Consider the following 18,621-nt stretch of genomic DNA (forward strand, 5'->3'; position numbering starts at 1 on the left):
TATTGGTTACCCCAATTAGGAGAAAGACAGAGAGCTGGATTATACATCACATCAGCCAAAATGATGTTTCTACAGCTGTGTTCCATCGCTTCAGTAATATGCACTAATTGCACTGACCACACAATTTAGCATTGTCACCTTTCTGTGGCCTATCAGTGACCGCTAATTATGTGGATGGAGAAATTCACTACATATTAATTAATTAATTTTAGTTGTTACATGATAAGAACTGATCTGGTCCATGGCCTGTGCGACTGAACAACAAGAAAGAACGACTAGGTATTACAGCAGGAAGGAAAAGAACTGGCTACGGAGATGCCACTTTGGGTAATAATACCCTATGGTCACGTAATACATAACCTGTGTCTAAATCTACATCCCATATTAGATTCAAGGAAAGTAAACTGTACTGTAACTTTGAAATCAATGGAGCTTAAGTTAATTAAAATTAAAAGTAACTTGATTTCAACAGAATAAGTATAACTCTCTTATCAGGGAATAATTCATTATTCCCATATGGGAACATGCCACATGAAAGTGTAGCAGATGGGAACTTCCAAAAGGTACACAGTTTAAAAATTGAAACACTGCATTTTTTCCACTGCAAGCAACATATGAAGAAGCTCTCAAGATATTTCTTAGAGACAAATAGAGCACTATTTTTCCCTAATCAAGATATTTCTTAGTTAGAGTTTCAAGGTAGACATGAAAAAAATTCACTATTCACTACATGGCAATTTAACCAGATTCCAATAAGGCATGTTCAGTCGCTAAATAAACTGCACATCCAATCCTTCAGTGACATTTCAATTAACTTGTTCACACTGAAGTTTTAAAAGTTATCCTTAGTCTGACATCAGTGAGTTAGAAAGTTTGTATTTCATACCGAGAAAACAGGATTAACTACTCAGTCAAGAGTGAAGTAGGTGAACAAGAATGATTTGTCGTGTGAAAAAGGCTGAAATGCATGGAAGAGAGGGACAAAACAGTACACACATTATCAGTAAATTACCAGATTTACCAGAGTACAACCAGCACCACGAAAAGCCAATCTCCTCATAATGTCTGTTAGGCAAGTAAAGAAACTGGGAAAAGGCGAATCCGTAATGCACCAATTCAGCAGCCGTATTAGTACAGCCAAAACTGAAAGAGAAGACAACAAATGAAAGGGGGGGAAAGGAAACAAAGAGAAGAGCAGGTAAATCAAGAAGAATGGTTTTGGAAAGACCTTACCATAAAACACAGGGGAAGCAAGAACAAGATTCAGAACAATATGAACATTCTTAAAATTATCTAAACAAAGGGTGCAGATCCTACTACTACTAAAGTCAATGGCAAAACTCCTATTAATTTTAATGGAGCAGGAGGACTACAGCCATAACATTCACATAATTCCAAGAACCATCATAATACTATGGAATTCACTGCCTGTTTAGCACAAGCACAGAGAGTAGCTGAAACATTTCATTACAAAGATACTACTGATGGGTGTGCAAAGTAAAGCAGTAGGAATTCAAAGTTCTAAAGAATAGCAAAGTCTAGTAATTGTCCAGATCAACGAGAAACAAAGATTTATGGCGTTTAAAATGAAAGTTATAACGTAATTGTGTATGTTGAAAAGAAAACCCTGCAAGTTAACTAAACAAACATACATATTTGTGTGCTATGTGCTGTCAAGTAACCTCCAACTTATTGTGACCCTACGAATGAATGACCTCCAAAAGGTCCTATCATTAACAGCCTTGCTCAGTCTTGCAAACTGAAGGCCATGGCTTACTTTATCGAGTTAATCCATCTCATCTGGGGTCTTCTTTTCCTATGGCCTTCAACTTTTCCTAGTCTTGTCTTCTCACATAGGTTTATACCTATCACTAAGCAGACCTTGAGAGGAACACCTTTTAGAGTCATGAAATAAGGAGACACCAATTTGCTAACAACACTTCTGCTTTTCTTCTGCATCTGAGCCAGGAATGGCAATGGCTTCCCTCAGCAACAACAAAAACTATTCTATGCTGCTGTAAATGGCATAAAGAACAAATACTTTGAAAGTGAATGCAAACAAATGCAGAGCTGGTAATGACATACGGTTTACACGATCTGAGAATGGTGAATTTACTTGGCCTAAACTGGAACACACAGTCCCCTGGAGATCTATGTGCAGTGTGAAGATGCTCCTGGATCTTGCTCCAGAACTTACCAAATGGCAGCAGGAGGTAGGAGTACATTTTAGCACCAATTCTGAATGAGACAACTGTGACCTTTTCCTGGTAATCTCCCTGTCAGCACCCAATCGCACTGGTAAAGTTGACTGGATTGCTTTACACACGTGGCTTGTATTTGTCTAGAATACAGTGACCTAACTAGAAGTGGCAGGAACAAAAATATCCTAGTCCTAGCCCAACTAGACCAGCTTCCGGGCTCAGTTTAAGGTACTGGGAGAGCCAGTTTGGTGTAGTGGTTCAGAGCGGAGGACTCTAATCTGGAGAACAGGGTTCAATTCTCCACTCCTTTACATGAAGCCAGCTGGGTGACCTTGGGTCAGTCACAGTCTTCTCAGCCCAAAGTATCAACCTAGCTCGCCATAAAAGGAGCTAGAGTTTCAGGCTGCCAGACAAACTTTGGATCTCCTGCCATATGATAATTAAGATACTGGGCTTTACTTTTACATTACTAAACATTCTGGGCCTGCTCAGCTCCCTCACACCAAGCTCTGTTTTGTGTACTTTCATTTAAAGAGATAAGATCTTAAGAGGGAAAAGAGTAAGATAGGCAACTAATCTCTGTGACAGACTTCCAGGTAATGAGTAGCAGCTTTTGTCCCAATAATCTTTCTAGGATGTTGGTTGGCTGTGAAACTGATTTTATTTAAATAAAGTTACGGTTTTATTGTTTCAGGATTTTAATGTTTCTACTGTTCATCACTTTGGATACATTAATTAGTAAACCAGCTAATATATTTCTAGATAAATAAAACAGTAATTGACTTCTTGACATCATGGGAAATATTCTTTGTTAACATTAAGTAATTAAGTAGATCTGAGGTATGCTTGCAGAATGGAAAGTCAGTAGTCAACATTCATATGAACAGCAAAAGTCAGATATCATTCATATTTATACATAGTCCTTGGTATTTTGGAGAGGACATGAGAAGGTATAACACTCTCCCCCCTCACAATGAGACATAGTACCTGCCGTCTCCATAAATCAGTTGCTGTTGATCACGTACATTTTCTATTAACTGAAAAATAACTATCCTAGTACTCCTACAAACAAAATGGTGACAAGGTTTTTTTGAATAAAATTGCTCTTTGAACAGATTTTTACTACAAACACTGACTTTATTTTTAATCTCTGAAGGAATAACTTGTATTTCTGTCTTTATTAGGATTAATGGAGATAATTCCGTACTACAGAAAACTGTTGCTTGGTTAAACCACAAATTTGACAGAGGACTATCACTTTTTATTTTTATAGAGCAACAATAATGTACATTATCATGAAGAAAGGTGATCAGCAGTCCTACTACTGACAATTTATAGTTTCACAGGAACAAGATTTACCCTTTCCAAGGAGATAGATCAAGATGGGTAGCCGTGTTAGTTTGTCTGTAGCAGTAGAAAAGAGCAAGAGTCCAGTAGCACCTTAAAAGACTAACTAAATATGTGGAAGGGTATGAGCTCTCGCAAGTCACTGCTCACTTCATGAAAGCTCATATACCCTGTCACATATTTTGTTAGTCTTTAAGGTGCTACTGGACTCTTGGTCTTTTCTACTACCCTTTACAAAGAAGAGCAGTAACACAACTCAAAAAGCTCAATTTTGTAAAAAAATAACAATTTTGCAGCTTGTCTATATACAAAATGTATAATCTAATACAGTTTTCAAGCAGTTACGCTTTATGGTTCACTGTCAAAAAGCCCTTACAATGAAGGCTAACACTTATGTACAGAAATGATTAATTTAAAATAGTCCAAACATCAATAATGAATTTCCCCCTAAATATCTGTTTATTTTACAGATTTTCTACATTTTAATAAAGAAATTGTGAGAAATTAACACAAAAACACTTTACACAACTACAAATGTATTTGTTAAAATACCATGAGTATAATTCCTGCCTCATTTCATCTTGTTTGTCACTCTTTCAAAACACCCGGTATAACTCTCTCGGACAAGCATAGTCTTTCTGTCATTTTGTTTAGTAAAAAATAAAGATATGAACTAAAGGAAAATAGAAATGTCAGTGCAAATATTACTCTTATTACTGAGTTAGGGAATCTTTGTTTCGAAGCTTAACTCAAGAGAGGAAGAAGGAAAAAAACGCTAATTGCTTTTGACAAGTGCAGTTGCCCCGTTCTGAACCACTGTGAAAAACATTCTACCACGAGGAAGTTTACGGTGCAGGTTGTTCCATGGTTTTGAAATGTTAGGTTTTCAAAACCGCTTTTTAAAAAGGGGACAGAAAAGGCTACACAAAAATAAAGATGAATAAGCCACAAGTGAGAAAAGGGGAGGGAGAAAAAGCAACAGTACATAAAGAAATTGGAGGTTTGTAAAAGTATAACTCCCAGAGAAAGAGGGTTAGTAGGTCAGAAGCAGTTCAGGGTATGGGACGGCCAATCTTTTGGGCTAAGGGAAGAAGAGGTCGGTGAAACAGGAGGACAGGGCAAGCCGCTTCCCCGGTAGGAAAGGCAAACTGTTCTGCGCTTTGGGGAAGGGACCCCCGCCCGTAGTTTCCGCGGCCACACAAAGGGAACCCGCCTCGGCCTCCTGCCTTCCCTTGAGCGCCGCTTCCCCCGCTCAGCCGAGCCAAGCCCGGCCCCTCACCTTACCCAGCCAGCCCCGCTGCTGCTGCTGCTGATCCTCCGCCTCCTGCAGCCGCGGCCGCGCTCAGCCCCCGCCGCCGCCACTGCCCCCCGCGCTGTCGGCGTCGCCGCCACTGTTGCCGCTCGCCTCGCTTGCTCTCACTCAGAAGCGAGCCCGCCGCTGTCGCAAACCTGGCCCTGGCCGCCAAGTGAGGCCGGGCGCGCGACAGCCCGGGCCAAGGGGAGGGGAGCGAGACGCGGGATGCTTTACGGCCGAGCTTCTCTTCGTGTCGAGGCTTCTTTCTTCCACGTGGAGAGGAGGAAGCTCTTGCGCGGCCGCCATGAAGCGACCCAGTAAGTAATGTTTGGGGCCCCTGGACTGGGCACAGTAAGTGGCTTGGGGAGTCCCGCAGCCTCTTGTGTAGCCAGGACTCCCTCCCCCCAGAAGGTGTCTTTACCGGCTACTTGATTCTCTGGAGGGTTGTGGGAATCGGTGTGGCCTGATTTCCTCTTTGGGGTGTATGGGGGGGGGGAGATTGCTCTTTTTATGGGGCACGAAATGGAGGGGACCTTTTAGGCCCAAAGAAGGACGTATCTCGCCATTTTTCCGAGTAGCTCGGGTCGGCACGCAGTGTTCTTTCCTCCGTTATATCATTGCAGTAAACAGCCCTTTGAGTTAGGCGAGACATACGTGACTGGCCTAAGGTCACCCAGCAAGCTTCTGGGCTGAGTGCCCCTCCCTAGACTAACCACTGCCGCTCTGCTTGGGGGTGGGGTGGAGGAATGCTGGATTGTGAGATCTGTGGGCCAAGCACGTGCTACGCGTGTGTTCTGTTTGGAGCCTAGATTCTGCAGAGATCTTAAATAACAAAAAAAGATGGTCCCGTACTCTCTACTGTTACTTCTAAATGCCACGGTTTCTCTCTCTCTGTCTCCCAGAGTTATCTTTTTGTGTTTTCTGGCGTCTTAGGCAGCCCTTTTCCTGTCGTCCCCAAGCCTCTTCCCTCCTCTCCGTAATTCCCTTCTCTCCTCTTCCGTAATAGCCCCGCTCGTGCTGCAACGCTCTGCTGACTGATGATCACATTTTGGCATGGTCTCCTGGGTTAAAAACTCCCTGCAAATAAGAGTCCTTGTATAGAACAGTGTGTGGGACTGTTCACACGTGAGCCACTATTTGTGGAACAAGTGTTTCCCAACCTCCTGCCCCCAAAGTAGGTTGCGAAGCCTGTGAAAGTGGGACCAAGGCGTTTGCAGTTTTAATTATTTGTGAATGCTCTGTTTTGTTTTTTTCATACCAAGTAAGTTTGGACTTGTAGGCCACCATACCAAATAGTTTGGGGACCTATGGAAAAACTTGGAAAGTAAAGGGGAGGGATTATTTCCAGACCTCTTGTGTATGGCTCCTTAATATAGGCCCCCATCACATGGGCCGGATATCGCGGGGGGGGGGCTAATTGCCCCAGCACAGTTTGATCCGCGATTATGCGATCAGACGCGCTGGTGGCACACCACGGGTCCTTCCCTCAGCGCTGGTGGGTAAACGAGGGAGCCGGAGCAATCACACCACGGGCTTGGAGGTACTAGTTTTTAAAGGCGCATGGTCGGCAGTAAGCCACAGGTGCGCTCCACTTCCCAGATGTTGGGGTGTGATCCCGCCCGGATAATCCGCCCACCATCCGTGCCTCTCCCATGGCAACTTTGTCGTGTGACCGGGGCCGTAATAGCACAGGTTGTACTATTTAGACCACAATAACTAGATACTATTGAGCAGTATACAGAGTTAGTCTCATTTCCTGGAGCCATGACAGTTCTGGTTTCGCCTGGAGAATAACTTGTCTTTCTGTCTTATTATCTGATAGAGTGAGGAGTTATGGATGGATCTGAGGAGCAAAATGGTAAAGGGGGAAGTGTCACTGGGCCAGGATTTAGGGCAGATATCAACCAAGGATTTTTATTTTGCTCTTGCTTCAGTGCACAGCTAGTGCTGCACTTCTGTCTGCTCTTGGGAAGTCGAGCCCAATGGATTCAGTGGGACACACTTTCAAGTGAACATGGCTCCAATCCTAAATATATGTATGATATCTTATGTACTTCTTTAGCCCCATACATCTTCCCATGCAATCACTATCTTCTCTCCTTACCACTTTTTCTGACAGCTTTATTCTTTGAATGGTCTGTTTAGAAAAGTCCTTGCCAAGTACTGAAATGGGTTCTCCAACTAGGAGGCAGGAGGGATATAATAGGTTCTGCTTCTCCTTCTGTTACCAAGCTATAGGTACCGTAGGGGATTTCCCAGGGGCTAATTGGAAATAAGGGAAGGGAGCTTTCTGCAGTGGTATTGTAAAATGGGTTGTGTCATTTTGCATTTTGTTCTTGTTTTTGATGTTGCAGTTTAAGCATTGGTACTTTTATTTCAGAGTTGAAGAAAGCTAGTAAACGCATGACCTGCCATAAACGCTATAAAATCCAGAAAAAGGTGAGTATCTTGTTTTGCAGCTGTGGAGAGAAGTGCTTAGAGAATTTGTGCCTTGGAGGTGCCTGCAGGCCCCCCCCCCTCCCCAGTACGTGTTTAGGGCTGAAATGGAGAAAAACCATTCACTGTTGCTGATGCGCCCACTAATTTCAGATGGTAATGAACTTGAGAACCCAGCACAGGAAGAAAGTGATGGTAATATCATCTTTCAGTGCAACTGGGACATACCTCTGCCTGGGGATGTGGCTTAATTGCTGCCTCCTCTCCAACTACCACCCCCATTTGAGGCCCTACATTACCCCCTTCATCTTTATTTTTGAAGGATGACTGATGAGGTGAGAGTCCAACAAGGGAGGTGGAAAGTAAGAATAAAGGAAGTGGATATTTTGTGGTGATTAGGGTTAAAATGAGAAATGCAACTTGATGAAGGGGATTTTTTAAAGATGGAATTGTGATAACGATAAAACAAGGAATGGATTTCTGGAGAGAGAGAAATATTTTGTGCTTAGAGATGGGGGGAACGTTTTAGGAGACGTGACTTCTTAGTGGCTAGAGATGTGAATTTTTCTTCTGGTTTTAAATAATAAGTGAAGGCATGTGTCATGCCACTGTACAGCAAATGTTGATGCTTTCTGTTGGGAAAAGGCTCCTTAGGCCAGAAGAACACTTCAGACTCTGCTGGTTAGAGTGGTCTGATACATGCTGTTATTAGTTGGTAAACTGTTCATCCCTAAAGGTTTTTTTTGCGGGGGGGGGGGGGGTTCTAGAAAGCAGAATGAAGTTGAGAAAGACTTCGCAATTTCAAGAGCCTTTGGATTAGTGACAACCTGAACAGTGTTCTAAATTATTTCTGTTGACAAGCTCAAAAAACTTGTTAAAGATGGGCAAGACTCTCCTGAGAGAGTGAACACCAACTGCATTTTACTACAGCAATGTTCTGTACCTGTTCCACTCACTGCTATTGTCCCCACATATTAAAACACCGAATGTCCTGTTTTCTTATATACAAGAAAGTGTTTTCTTAGAAACAAGTAATTTAATGCAATGTAATACATTTTCTTTTATACAAAATATAATGTAACAAGACATTTTAGAACCCAGAGTATAATGCAGATACTACTGCAACATTTATGCAATTATTAAGAGAGCTGAATGAGAACGTATGTAACGACTATTAAAATCTTTCATAACAATGTACAACAATTATTTGTTACAGGTACGAGAGCACAATAAAAAACTCCGAAAGGAAGCAAAGAAACGGGGACACAGAAAACCCAAGAAAGATGTAGGAATTCCTAACGCAGCACCTTTTAAGGAGGACATTCTTCGGGAAGCTGAACAGAGGAAACAAAGGGTAAAATAACTGATGTAATGGCACATCATGATAAAATAGCTGGGTGGATTGTTTGCTATTAGAGGTCTTGATGGTAGTTAAGTTATGGCATACTTAAATTTCTTTAGTGAGGTTTATAGTTAAGACATTGTAGTTCAGTTCATTGGTCTGATAGATGAAGAACAGAAAACAAATCTGATTTAATTTGGACTAGACTTTATGTGACCTATTCTGTAGCTGTATGGATGCAAATTTGTGTGTATAGGCTTGGATCCTATGAATCCCTTGGATCCTGTGACTTCACTAAGATGTTTCCTGTAACTATTCCGCAAAGAAATACTTTCTTTATTGGAGAATGGCTTTTGCTAATGTGGGAAGCATATTCTGATGGAGAAAAGTCTTTCTTGAATGAATGAATGGACAAACTCTTTCTCTCTGGAGGAAGGGAGTCTTAGAATCCAACCAGAGTAGTGACCAAGAAAAGTAGGATGGAACTAAACATCCATTAAGGATTGCTGCTTTGTACCTATCAAGCATTACATGATGACATTTGTGCTAGCACCCATATTATGGTGAACTTTCCGCAGGTCTTCCTTCATCATACTATTAAAACTGACAAGCACATCTTGATAATGAAATTATAAATTATCATTTGGAAAATACTTCCTTTGTGTGTTCATTCCTAACATATCCTACCATTTCCCCCCTCCTACAACACACTGTTGGGCTAGGCCAGTGATTCTGAATGAGGGCTGGGGAGTGGGTCTGCATAGCTTGGAAGGACATTCAGAACTTTGGGGGGCCAATGGGGGGATGGGAATTGGAATTTTAGCTGCCCCCTTCTGCCCAGTTGAAGTGACTTCTAACAACCAGCAGAAGTGAATTATTTTACAGTCTTCATAAATCCCAGATCATAGATTTATCTTCCCAGCGCCTTAAAAAGTTGCATGAAGCAAACAGGAATACAACTTAACATAAAGAGTCAGCTGATAGCTATCAGGAACTAGGGCTTCATTGACTGAGACCTGTAAAATTTGTGGCTTCTGGAGCATTTGACAGTACTGGTACATACTTGGTTGGGGGGTAGTGGATCAAAGGTTAAGAACCACTGGGTTAGTAGGATGAGAGACGGAGTGGATAACCCAAGGTTTTCCAGAGAGGTTTATGGCCTGAGTGGGGATTTCCAGGGTCTCCCCAATCCAAATTGAATGTACTAGTCTTTCTGAATAAGGAAGGAGACCATTTCTCCTTCTAATTTTGTGTCACTTTTGTGTATGTGAACAGCTTGAAGAACTGAAAAAACAGCAGAAACTTGAACGGCAGAAAGTGCTGGAAAAGAAACGCAAGCAAGACGGTAATAAGGATGCCAGTAAAGAAAAGCAATGTGAAAAGGTATATGTTCTTGGGAAAACATTTTAAAGTTTAGCTCAAGAGGAACACAAAAGGAAAACGTTCTGTTAGTTTGCAAAACCTATTTATTACCTCTGGGAAATGGCATCTATAAACTACAAGTCTGCCTGCCTGCCTGCCTTCATGCTGGCTCAGCACCTTCGTTTCCTAGCTAACCACTGTTTTTCCCATTGGTGGGTAGGCTGTGGACCATTTTGCCTTACAGTGATCAGCTGGCAAAGCTGCCCACACCTTCCTGCTCTTTTTGCACCACATGATTAAATAGTTGGAAGAGAAGCAAGCAAAAGGATGTGAGCATGAGGGAACTGCCTGTTTGTGTGATCCTGATTCCTGCAATGTGCATTTGTACCAACATAAGTAGTCAGCAGACTAAGTTTTATTTGTCCTATGTTTTATTTGCCTGCACCAGGTGAAAGGCTGATCCAATGGATTTGGGTTCCCAAAGACAATTGGATTGGTCTGTCCGAAGTTTTAGTGCTTGAACTTCATATTTTGTTTTGATTAATATTTTGTGTTGGCGACCATCTAAAAAGGTCATTTATGTGCTGGTAAAGGTGTTGCATGCACAGCCAGAACTTGCTTTGACAGTGAAGTTGGTGTATAGAGAATGTTACTGTGACCCAATATAAGACTCAATTGAAACATAAGAGGCCTATCCGTTATATTGCCTCCTGGCTCTGGGATTCAGAGGCTTAGTGCCTCTGAATGTGGAGGTTCCCCATAGTCACTATGGCTAGTAGCCATTGATAGACTTATCCTCCATGAATCTTTTTAATCACCATCTGTGTCAAGTAGTATTGCCTTTTGTCTGTCCTGAACCTACTGCCCATTAGTTTCATTGGCTGCCCTTGAGTTCTAGTATTTTGAGAGAGTTGAACATGAAGAGTTCTTTGAATTACAGGTAATACTGTTTAAGTTTGAACTGGTGATTCATGTTAAAAATTAAATTGTTTATATTTTTCATTTCAAACTGTAGTTATGTTTGTTGGGGGGGGATCTGCCAGATACAATGCAGGTGACGCTAACACGTTTTCAGTCTTACTTTATCAATATCTGTGTTACACGTGATACTATTGTGATTTCTCTTTATTCCCAAATATTTTACTGTAGGAATCAACCTCAAAGCCCAAAGCAAACCCAGAGCAGCAAATAGATAAAAGTTCAAAGAAATTTTTCTGCAAGGAACTTAAAAGGGTAAGGTTTCTTCTGTTTTTGGCATTCGCATTGAAACATTTTCGTTTTCCTTATTTAACCTAATATTCATGTTTATGTTCCCTTTTACCAAAGTATGATGCTGATGTGCTGTATTTTTAATTATAAATTAACCATGTGTATGCAACTACATTTCATTTCATTCTTATATAAAACTGTTAATCCTATTTTAGTTGGGTCCCTTACTGAGAACCAGAAACATCTAAAGTCGTTCCATGTGGTTATAAAACCACAAGTAGCAACCCCAAGGACTTGTGGGGGCCATCTCATTTCCCCCTCCTCCACTATTTCATCTTTCCCTTCTCTGAATGCCCTCATAGCATCTCCCATTTACCTGCTTCGTTCTGTCCTTCCCACCCAACAGCCAACCTGCCTTTATCTGTCCCCTCTGTCTTCAGCAACCCCCCCCCCCGTAACCTCTACCTGAGAAAACTATGCCCCAGTTGTGTGTTGCTGGCTGCTGGGCCAGACCCACTTGCACGTTAAGGAACCTCCAAGTACTTGTGGGGTGGGACGATGCATCACTTTCCCCTGTATTCCTCCTCACATTATTTCCCTTTTCTCTCCTCCTGGCAACCCCCATATCCTCTCTGCCTCCCATCTTCAGTTATATTTTTCTTTATTTATTTCATTTATATCCCACCTTCCTCCACAGTGGGGACCAAAGCAGTTTACATTATTCTCCTCTTCTATCCTCACAACAACCCTGTGAGGTAGCTTAGGCTGAAAGTACGCAACGGCCACAACATCACCTAGGGAGCTTCCATGGCAGACTGGTGTTTTGAACCCAAGTCTCCCAGACTCTATTCTGCAACTCTAACCACTATACCACACTGGCTTTAATAGGATGGCTGCTGTTGAACAGTAGCAAGCTTCCAGGCCTAGAAGAGTCATTAAGTTGGGTGGTATCAAGTCATCCAGTGGTTGCTGCCCAGCCTGGCCCAATGAGTCCTCCTCCAAAGGCCAAAACAGCCCTGGAAAGGGCCCTGCCCCCTCCCCTTGCCTTTTTCTGACAGAAGCTTAGAATGCTGTGGTTGCCTAGCAACTTCCATTGAGGCTTCCATTTTTTAAAGCTACAGGTATTCCTTGTATTGTTTGGTGTTCTTTTTAAAGGCTTCAGATTTTTCTGCAAACCTCGGGGTTTTTTTGTGGCTTGTAGGAAGATCTGTCCTGTCCTTCACAGCTCCAGTCGCCCGATTTAAATATCCTCGGATTTGGCTGACTTTGCTACTAGAATATATGAGGAGGCTGAAAGAAGCTAATGAGATACTCATTTTTAATTCTTCAGTGCTGAGATTTTTGGCACACTTTATTACTGGAAGCACTGGATGGAATTTGCATTTACTCTGTTCCATACTTCTCTTCTTTTTGTACTTACTGCTGGTTGTTCGTGGCAGGATTCTGCTATTTTAGTAGATACAGTTTATGTTGAAAATGTGTTGACATTTGTTTTATGTATATTCTGCACTGTAGCAAAGAACTGTGTCTTGTGATGCTGAAGACAATTAAAGTGGTCCTTTCCAAAGCAGTATTAGATTCAGCTGCACTGGAGATGATGTTCTTTTAACAAATATTTCTTAGATAAACAGTTACTGCTTAACGTGTATATGTCTTCAAAATTGTGGTGCAGGCTTATTGGTTTAATAGTCTGATTGTTTTTTTCCTTTTTGGAAGTTTTAACTTTCAAGCTGGGAATATGCATCTTTACCCTGTTTCTCTTTAGGTGATTGAGGCTTCTGATGTACTGCTGGAAGTTTTAGATGCACGAGATCCTCTAGGCTGTCGGTGCCCACAGGTAGAACAATTTATCATTCAGTCAGATGGAGGCAAACCATTGCTGTTGGTTTTAAACAAAATTGGTAAGTGAACTATATTGGAGCATATCTAATGACTCTGTTCCCAGCCCAGTTAAGTAAAATGCTTGGAGGCTTCTTCATAATCTCATAGCCCAAAAAAAACCTGACATGTGGTCACATACAGTCCATTTTTACTTGGAGGTAATCTCCACTGTGTTCAGTGCTGCTTACTTCCAAATAAGCATTAATAGGGTTTTAAACTGCAGGTGTAACTCTTGCTTAGAAATAAATTCCACTGCAACCAGTGGGACTTAGTTCTGGGTACATGTGTTTGAGTTTGGGATCTTTTTCTTTTGACATTAGTGGGCCAGTCACACTCTCTCAGCCTAACCTACCTCACAGGGTTGTTGTGAGGATGAAATGGAGGAGAGGAGAATGATGTCAGCCACTTTGGGTCCCCTTGGGGCAAAAGAAAGGATACAGTAAATAAATAAATAAAATAGAACTGGATTAGTTTATATTGAAGCTCTAAAGCTTAACTGGGCAGTAGACCACTTTATTTATTTTATTGGATTTCTATCCCGCCCTCCCCGCGGACGGGCTCAGGGCAGCTTACACTTAAGGACACTATGTGCCATGATATATAAAAACAAGATAAAACAATCATATATTACAATTAAAGTGCTCAGAATGATGTCAGTCTCCCGGTCAAGTTAAAAGATGCTATACTGTAGATGGATCACGGGTCCCGGTTCAGCCGTATCTGTCTCGTACTATACTGTGGCTCGATCTCCATATAGGGCCAACCAGCTACCCCGGTGTTACTAACAAATAGTTGGTGGTAGTGGTGGGCGGCTCCTAATTAAAAGCCTGGCGGAAGAGCTCCATCTTGCAGGCCCTGCAGAACTGTACAAGGTCCCGCAGAGCCCTGATCTCCTCCGGGAGCTCATTCCACCAGGTAAAAGCCGCCACTGAAAAGGCCCTGGCCCTGGTAGTGGTGAGCCTGGCCTCCTTGGGGCCTGGAATTACAAGCCGATATTGTGCCCCAGACCGTAGTGCTCTCTGGGGTATATGTGGGGAAAGGCGGTCCCTCAGGTATGTCGGACCCTGGCCATATAGGGCTTTAAAGGGAAGTACCAGCACCTTGAAGTGAATTCGGTATGCTATTGACAGCCAGTGCAGTGTTTTCAGCACAGGCCGGATGTGCTCCCATCTAGGGAGACCCATCAGAAGCCTGGCCGCTGCATTCTGCATCAGCTTCAGCCTCCGGATTTGCGACAAGGGCAGCTCCATGTAGAGAGCGTTATAGTAGTCTAGTCTCGAGGTGACCATCGCGTGGGTCACTGTAGCCAGGTCATCGTGGTCGAGGAAGGGAACCAACTGCCAAATCATTCAGAGACGGTAAAAGGCCGACTTAGCAGTGGCTGCCACCTGGGCCTCCATAGTTAAGGAGGGATCAAGGAGCACTCCCAAATTCCTCACCACCAGCGCTGGCACCAATGGTGCCCCGTCGAAGGTCGGGAGAGGGATCCCCATCCCGAAATTGCCCCGACTCAGGTACAGGACCTCCGTCTTCGCTTGGTTTAGTTTAGTTAATCCAATAAATGATTTTCTGTTGGGATGTGAGCAATGAGGAAGATACAAAAACGTACTGACATATCTCTGAAGACTGTCAGATCCAACTCTGAGCTCACTATTTTTGCAAGCATAAGGTTGCCAAGTTTTTAACCACTCCTGTCCCTTTAACATAGCTGGATGTGGAGACATCAGATAACTGTGGTATTTCCACACACTGAAAATCTTCACCTGTGCAATTCCAGAAACCAAGCTGCTTGTGAAGTCATAGGGCCAAGCTGGGCCAGTGGGGGAGGGGGTTACCTTTTCCAATATTTATCTCCTTGTTCCTGGTGAATTTAAAAAAAAGAGCAAAGTAAACTACCAAAAAGCTGTGTCTGCTTTGAAAAGTCCAGATGTGGTCTTCAGAAGTCTACAGGGTCATGTGCTCCCTCTCCTCCCCTTCTGCTTTGCTCATAGAGTAAACAAGGTTTGTTGTGATGTCTCATTTGGATGAAATGGACATTGGAGCTTGCTCTTGTTTACAAATCAGAATTGCAGATCATGGTTTAGTCCTAGTTGGTAAGCAAGAAACAGGCTGCAAGTCATTAAAACCACCCAATTTGGATATCTTGACCAACTATTTCATTACAAACCAAGAGGTCTGGTGTGGGGGTGGTGGACTTCCTTGTTCTTGTCACAAGCCATTAATTTGTTCATAATCATCTGAATACTGTGAAAGAAATCTCTTACCACTGGATTTATTTTTGAAGCCACTTTTTGTTGGAGTAAGAACACACTGTGTAGCCCTATTTTTGTACCACTATGTTTCTGTTCATTTTTTCAGATCTAATACCAAAGGAAAACTTAGAGAAATGGTTGCATTATTTAAATCAGGAACTTCCAACCGTTGCGTTTAAATCTGCAATGCAGAGAAAAGACAGAACAATGGTAAGAACAACCCACCCCTCTCCTTTACACTTCTGAAAGAGGTGGTGACTGATTGAATGAACATTATGAAAACAAATAATTCTTGAAAAGAGGGTGAAGATCATAACTTGCAAGCTTGTTTTTCCCATCTGATTTGCCTGTATTGCACATTATTATTAGTCCAGCACCAAATATCATCCACGTCTCTGTTAATTGAGGAGGGAAGCTTAAGAGGCAAGTGATTAAGATAATAGTGTTAACCAGGAGGAGTCCTGATGGTCTGTCTCTTACACAGTCTAGCTGTTGATTACTTCCACTGTTTCTCCTGTGCTGGTGAAATTGTAGCATCTGTCCTGTTCCCATGGGAGCAGCACAAAGAGACAAAGGCATCAAAAGGCTTGTGCTGAAATTAGAGAAATGGAGGAAGATCTTGAGACCAGTGCCAAGTTACCTTTCAACATTTCTGTATCCCCAGAAGGGATTCGAGAGCATTTCATTACAAGCTGAGGCAATCTAAGAAGAAACTTCAGTGAAATCTATCTGTGTTTAGAATATTCTGATATTTTAAACTTCTTTGGTTGGATATAATTTGCCTCTGAAGTTTTTAAAGTGCAAGTGAACAGTAAATGTTGCTTTGCCTTTTGTGACATTTTCAGAGAGGAAGGGCCAGGAATTGGTCTGTTTTTAGTGTTGTTTGTTATTTCAGAAGGTACTACACACATATCTCTGTAAATAAGCAGAATTGCTACCGAAAACTTGATCTTCTCCGTTGGGTTCTAAATTGGTTTGACCAAAGATCCCATGGCATAACTAATGATGGAGAATCATTCTGCTGTCTTCTTTGTTTCTTTAAATAACCACAGCTCAGCTCTGACACCATCCTCTCCTACCACTTGTTTCAGAAGCATTGTGGTTGGTTGTCTTCCACCCACTGAGATATTATGAGTGTTTTATAGCGTAGCTCGACATGTCACTGGAGTTCCCCCTTTTTTTCTCCCTAAACACGATAGGGTAGTGCACTTTATATTCCTTGGTGGTGACTTTATATTCTTAATCTAATTTTACACCAGGGGAAGTGGGTCACTAAAAAAGGCGCTGCATATATTGATCTGTCAAGGGCCAGCCTGTGCTTTGGGGGTGACTGTCTGTTAAAACTTCTTCAAGAGTATAGTGTGATGAAAGAGAAAGTTATACAGGTTGGCGTAGTGGGTAAGTATGTTTTAATTCCTTCTGAAGTTTGTAGGAACTGTGATAAATATTTAAGCATGGTAGCATTCATGGTTTTAACTGCTCTTCAGCGTCCAAAATCTTGCACTTTTCCTCTGTGTTGTTGCTCTTACAGCAGCACCCAAAAACTGGCAATAGAGGCAGCAATGTCTTGAGCAGTAATGGTTGTTGTAAAATGCTGGAAATCATAGTTTTGTGCTTGTGGTTCAGCTTTATTGATCTATTGAAGGCTGGAATTGGCTGACCTTGGTCATGATCTAAAAAGCCTTTAGCGTACTCTTGGGCACTTAGGGGTTGGTTTGCTTTCCAGCTGTATCCCTTTGCTCATGTTGAATGCAACTTAGCAGGCTACCCAATGGACAGGTGCAGCTTTTCAGTATTGACAAGGGACTGATTTATTAATAGAGTGCTTGAATAACTCCAGTGACAAATGAAATGCCAGAGGTTTTGGATCCTAGATTATATCCTGTTCTTTCACACCTGATACAGCTCTTCACATTCTTCGGTATCTCCTTCTCAGAGGCGTACCTGATAGGCACTTAAGAAGCATACTTTTTTTTTGCTTGCCTGTTCTGTTGTATTACTGGAGTGAGAAATGAGGACACACCCTATGTCTTACTATTACAGTGGAGACTTCAGATCCAACTCTGATCTTGCTCTACAGGCAGCTTTAAAAAGGTTGTTTTATATGAAAATATTTCACTGACAGCAAAATGCTGCTAAAAATCAGAAAAATGGCAGTGCATCTCCAAGAATTTCCTTGTCTCCATGGTTTTGAATGGATATGGGGAAGAAAAGGAAATAGTGATATGAATTCAGTTTTACAGAGCAGAGGAAACTTGAACTTCCGTCCATCTGGAGGAATTTAAATAAAAATGGAACCATGCTTGACTGTTTATAGCTCTCCTGTTCTATATGGGAGAAAGAATGAAAGTCTTCTTGCTTTCTTCTGCCACTTGTTTCAAAATGGTAGGGACCGTAATTTGCAATGTAGCCACTGTTTACAGCATGGTGTTCATAATTCATTAGAGAGTAAATAGACTTAGGGTATGGGCAAGGAATAATGAGAGCCTGTGCAGTCAGGCACACTTTGGCTTCATTAAAATTAGAAATTACAAGAAGCAGGACCCGCGATACTCGTGGGGGGGGAGTATGCCCCATAGCCCCCAGCCTGCAAAGCAGGAGGAGGTCCTCACTGAGGAGAAGGAGGAGGCTGCAGGTGAGTCCAGCAGCAACGGCAGCAAGCCCTGCCCGGGTCCCAGCCGCTCACCTGCCCAGGCTCTCCCCCCCCCCCCCCCCACACCACACACACCGAAAACCAATCACCCACCCAGGCTCCCCAGCCACCAGCAACTGCAGTGAGCCCTGCTCGGATCCTAGCTGCCCGCCCACCAAGGCTCCCCCGGCTCCCTCGCAGCTGTCAGAAACAAGCTCCACCACAGTTTCAAACAGCAAGTCCATTTTCCATGTATGCTCGAGAACACAGTTTCAGTTTTTTGGGGATTTAAGTATCCCTGTATATTTTTTTAAAACGTCAGATTTTTCTGCACACCTAAGTAATGCCTCAAGTTGCAGGAATTTCTGTTGAGCCTCCATGTGCCCCCAATTTGCGGAAATAAGTATCCGCACGCAGGGAGCGTCTTGACTATTAGTATATAGATTCTGGGCTTAAAGTATGGATATGGTGGGTTTAAAGGAGGAACTGGTGAGAAATGAGACCTGCCTCCAGAGGGAGAGCATGCCTTTCACATGGCAAAACTTGGCATCTTTTTCCTCATGTGCAAAATATTCCCCTCTTTATATTTGTATATCTGGTATGCCAGAAAAGGTGTACTTAATACATTTATATTGTGTGTCTTTATCTTCAGGTTTTCCCAATGT

At 42.4% G+C, this 18,621-nt stretch overlaps 2 protein-coding genes across 2 annotated transcripts in view; one reads left to right on the plus strand and one right to left on the minus strand.

Annotated features, from left to right (window-relative positions):
• The window catches only part of PBRM1 (polybromo 1), a 57,742-nt gene extending 56,641 nt beyond the window's left edge, over positions 1 to 1,101 (minus strand). Inside the window, exon 1 of the mRNA XM_015424781.1 lies at positions 1,022 to 1,101. Coding sequence (XP_015280267.1) covers positions 1,022 to 1,060 — 39 coding nt within the window. The 5' untranslated portion in view covers positions 1,061 to 1,101. The remainder of the gene's footprint in view (positions 1 to 1,021) is intronic.
• Positions 1,102 to 4,936: 3,835 nt separating this feature from the next.
• GNL3 (guanine nucleotide binding protein-like 3 (nucleolar)) overlaps positions 4,937 to 18,621 on the plus strand; it is an 18,925-nt gene continuing 5,240 nt past the window's right edge. Inside the window, exons 1-9 of the mRNA XM_015424759.1 lie at positions 4,937 to 5,159; positions 7,223 to 7,281; positions 8,495 to 8,632; positions 9,896 to 10,003; positions 11,132 to 11,215; positions 12,957 to 13,092; positions 15,431 to 15,534; positions 16,584 to 16,722; positions 18,609 to 18,621. Of these exons, the coding sequence (XP_015280245.1) occupies positions 5,147 to 5,159; positions 7,223 to 7,281; positions 8,495 to 8,632; positions 9,896 to 10,003; positions 11,132 to 11,215; positions 12,957 to 13,092; positions 15,431 to 15,534; positions 16,584 to 16,722; positions 18,609 to 18,621 (794 nt within the window). The 5' untranslated portion in view covers positions 4,937 to 5,146. The remainder of the gene's footprint in view (positions 5,160 to 7,222; positions 7,282 to 8,494; positions 8,633 to 9,895; positions 10,004 to 11,131; positions 11,216 to 12,956; positions 13,093 to 15,430; positions 15,535 to 16,583; positions 16,723 to 18,608) is intronic.

Source organism: Gekko japonicus, unplaced genomic scaffold, assembly GCF_001447785.1.
Source record: "Gekko japonicus isolate JY-2015 unplaced genomic scaffold, Gekko_japonicus_V1.1 scaffold2880, whole genome shotgun sequence".
NCBI classification, from domain to species: Eukaryota; Metazoa; Chordata; class Lepidosauria; order Squamata; family Gekkonidae; genus Gekko; species Gekko japonicus.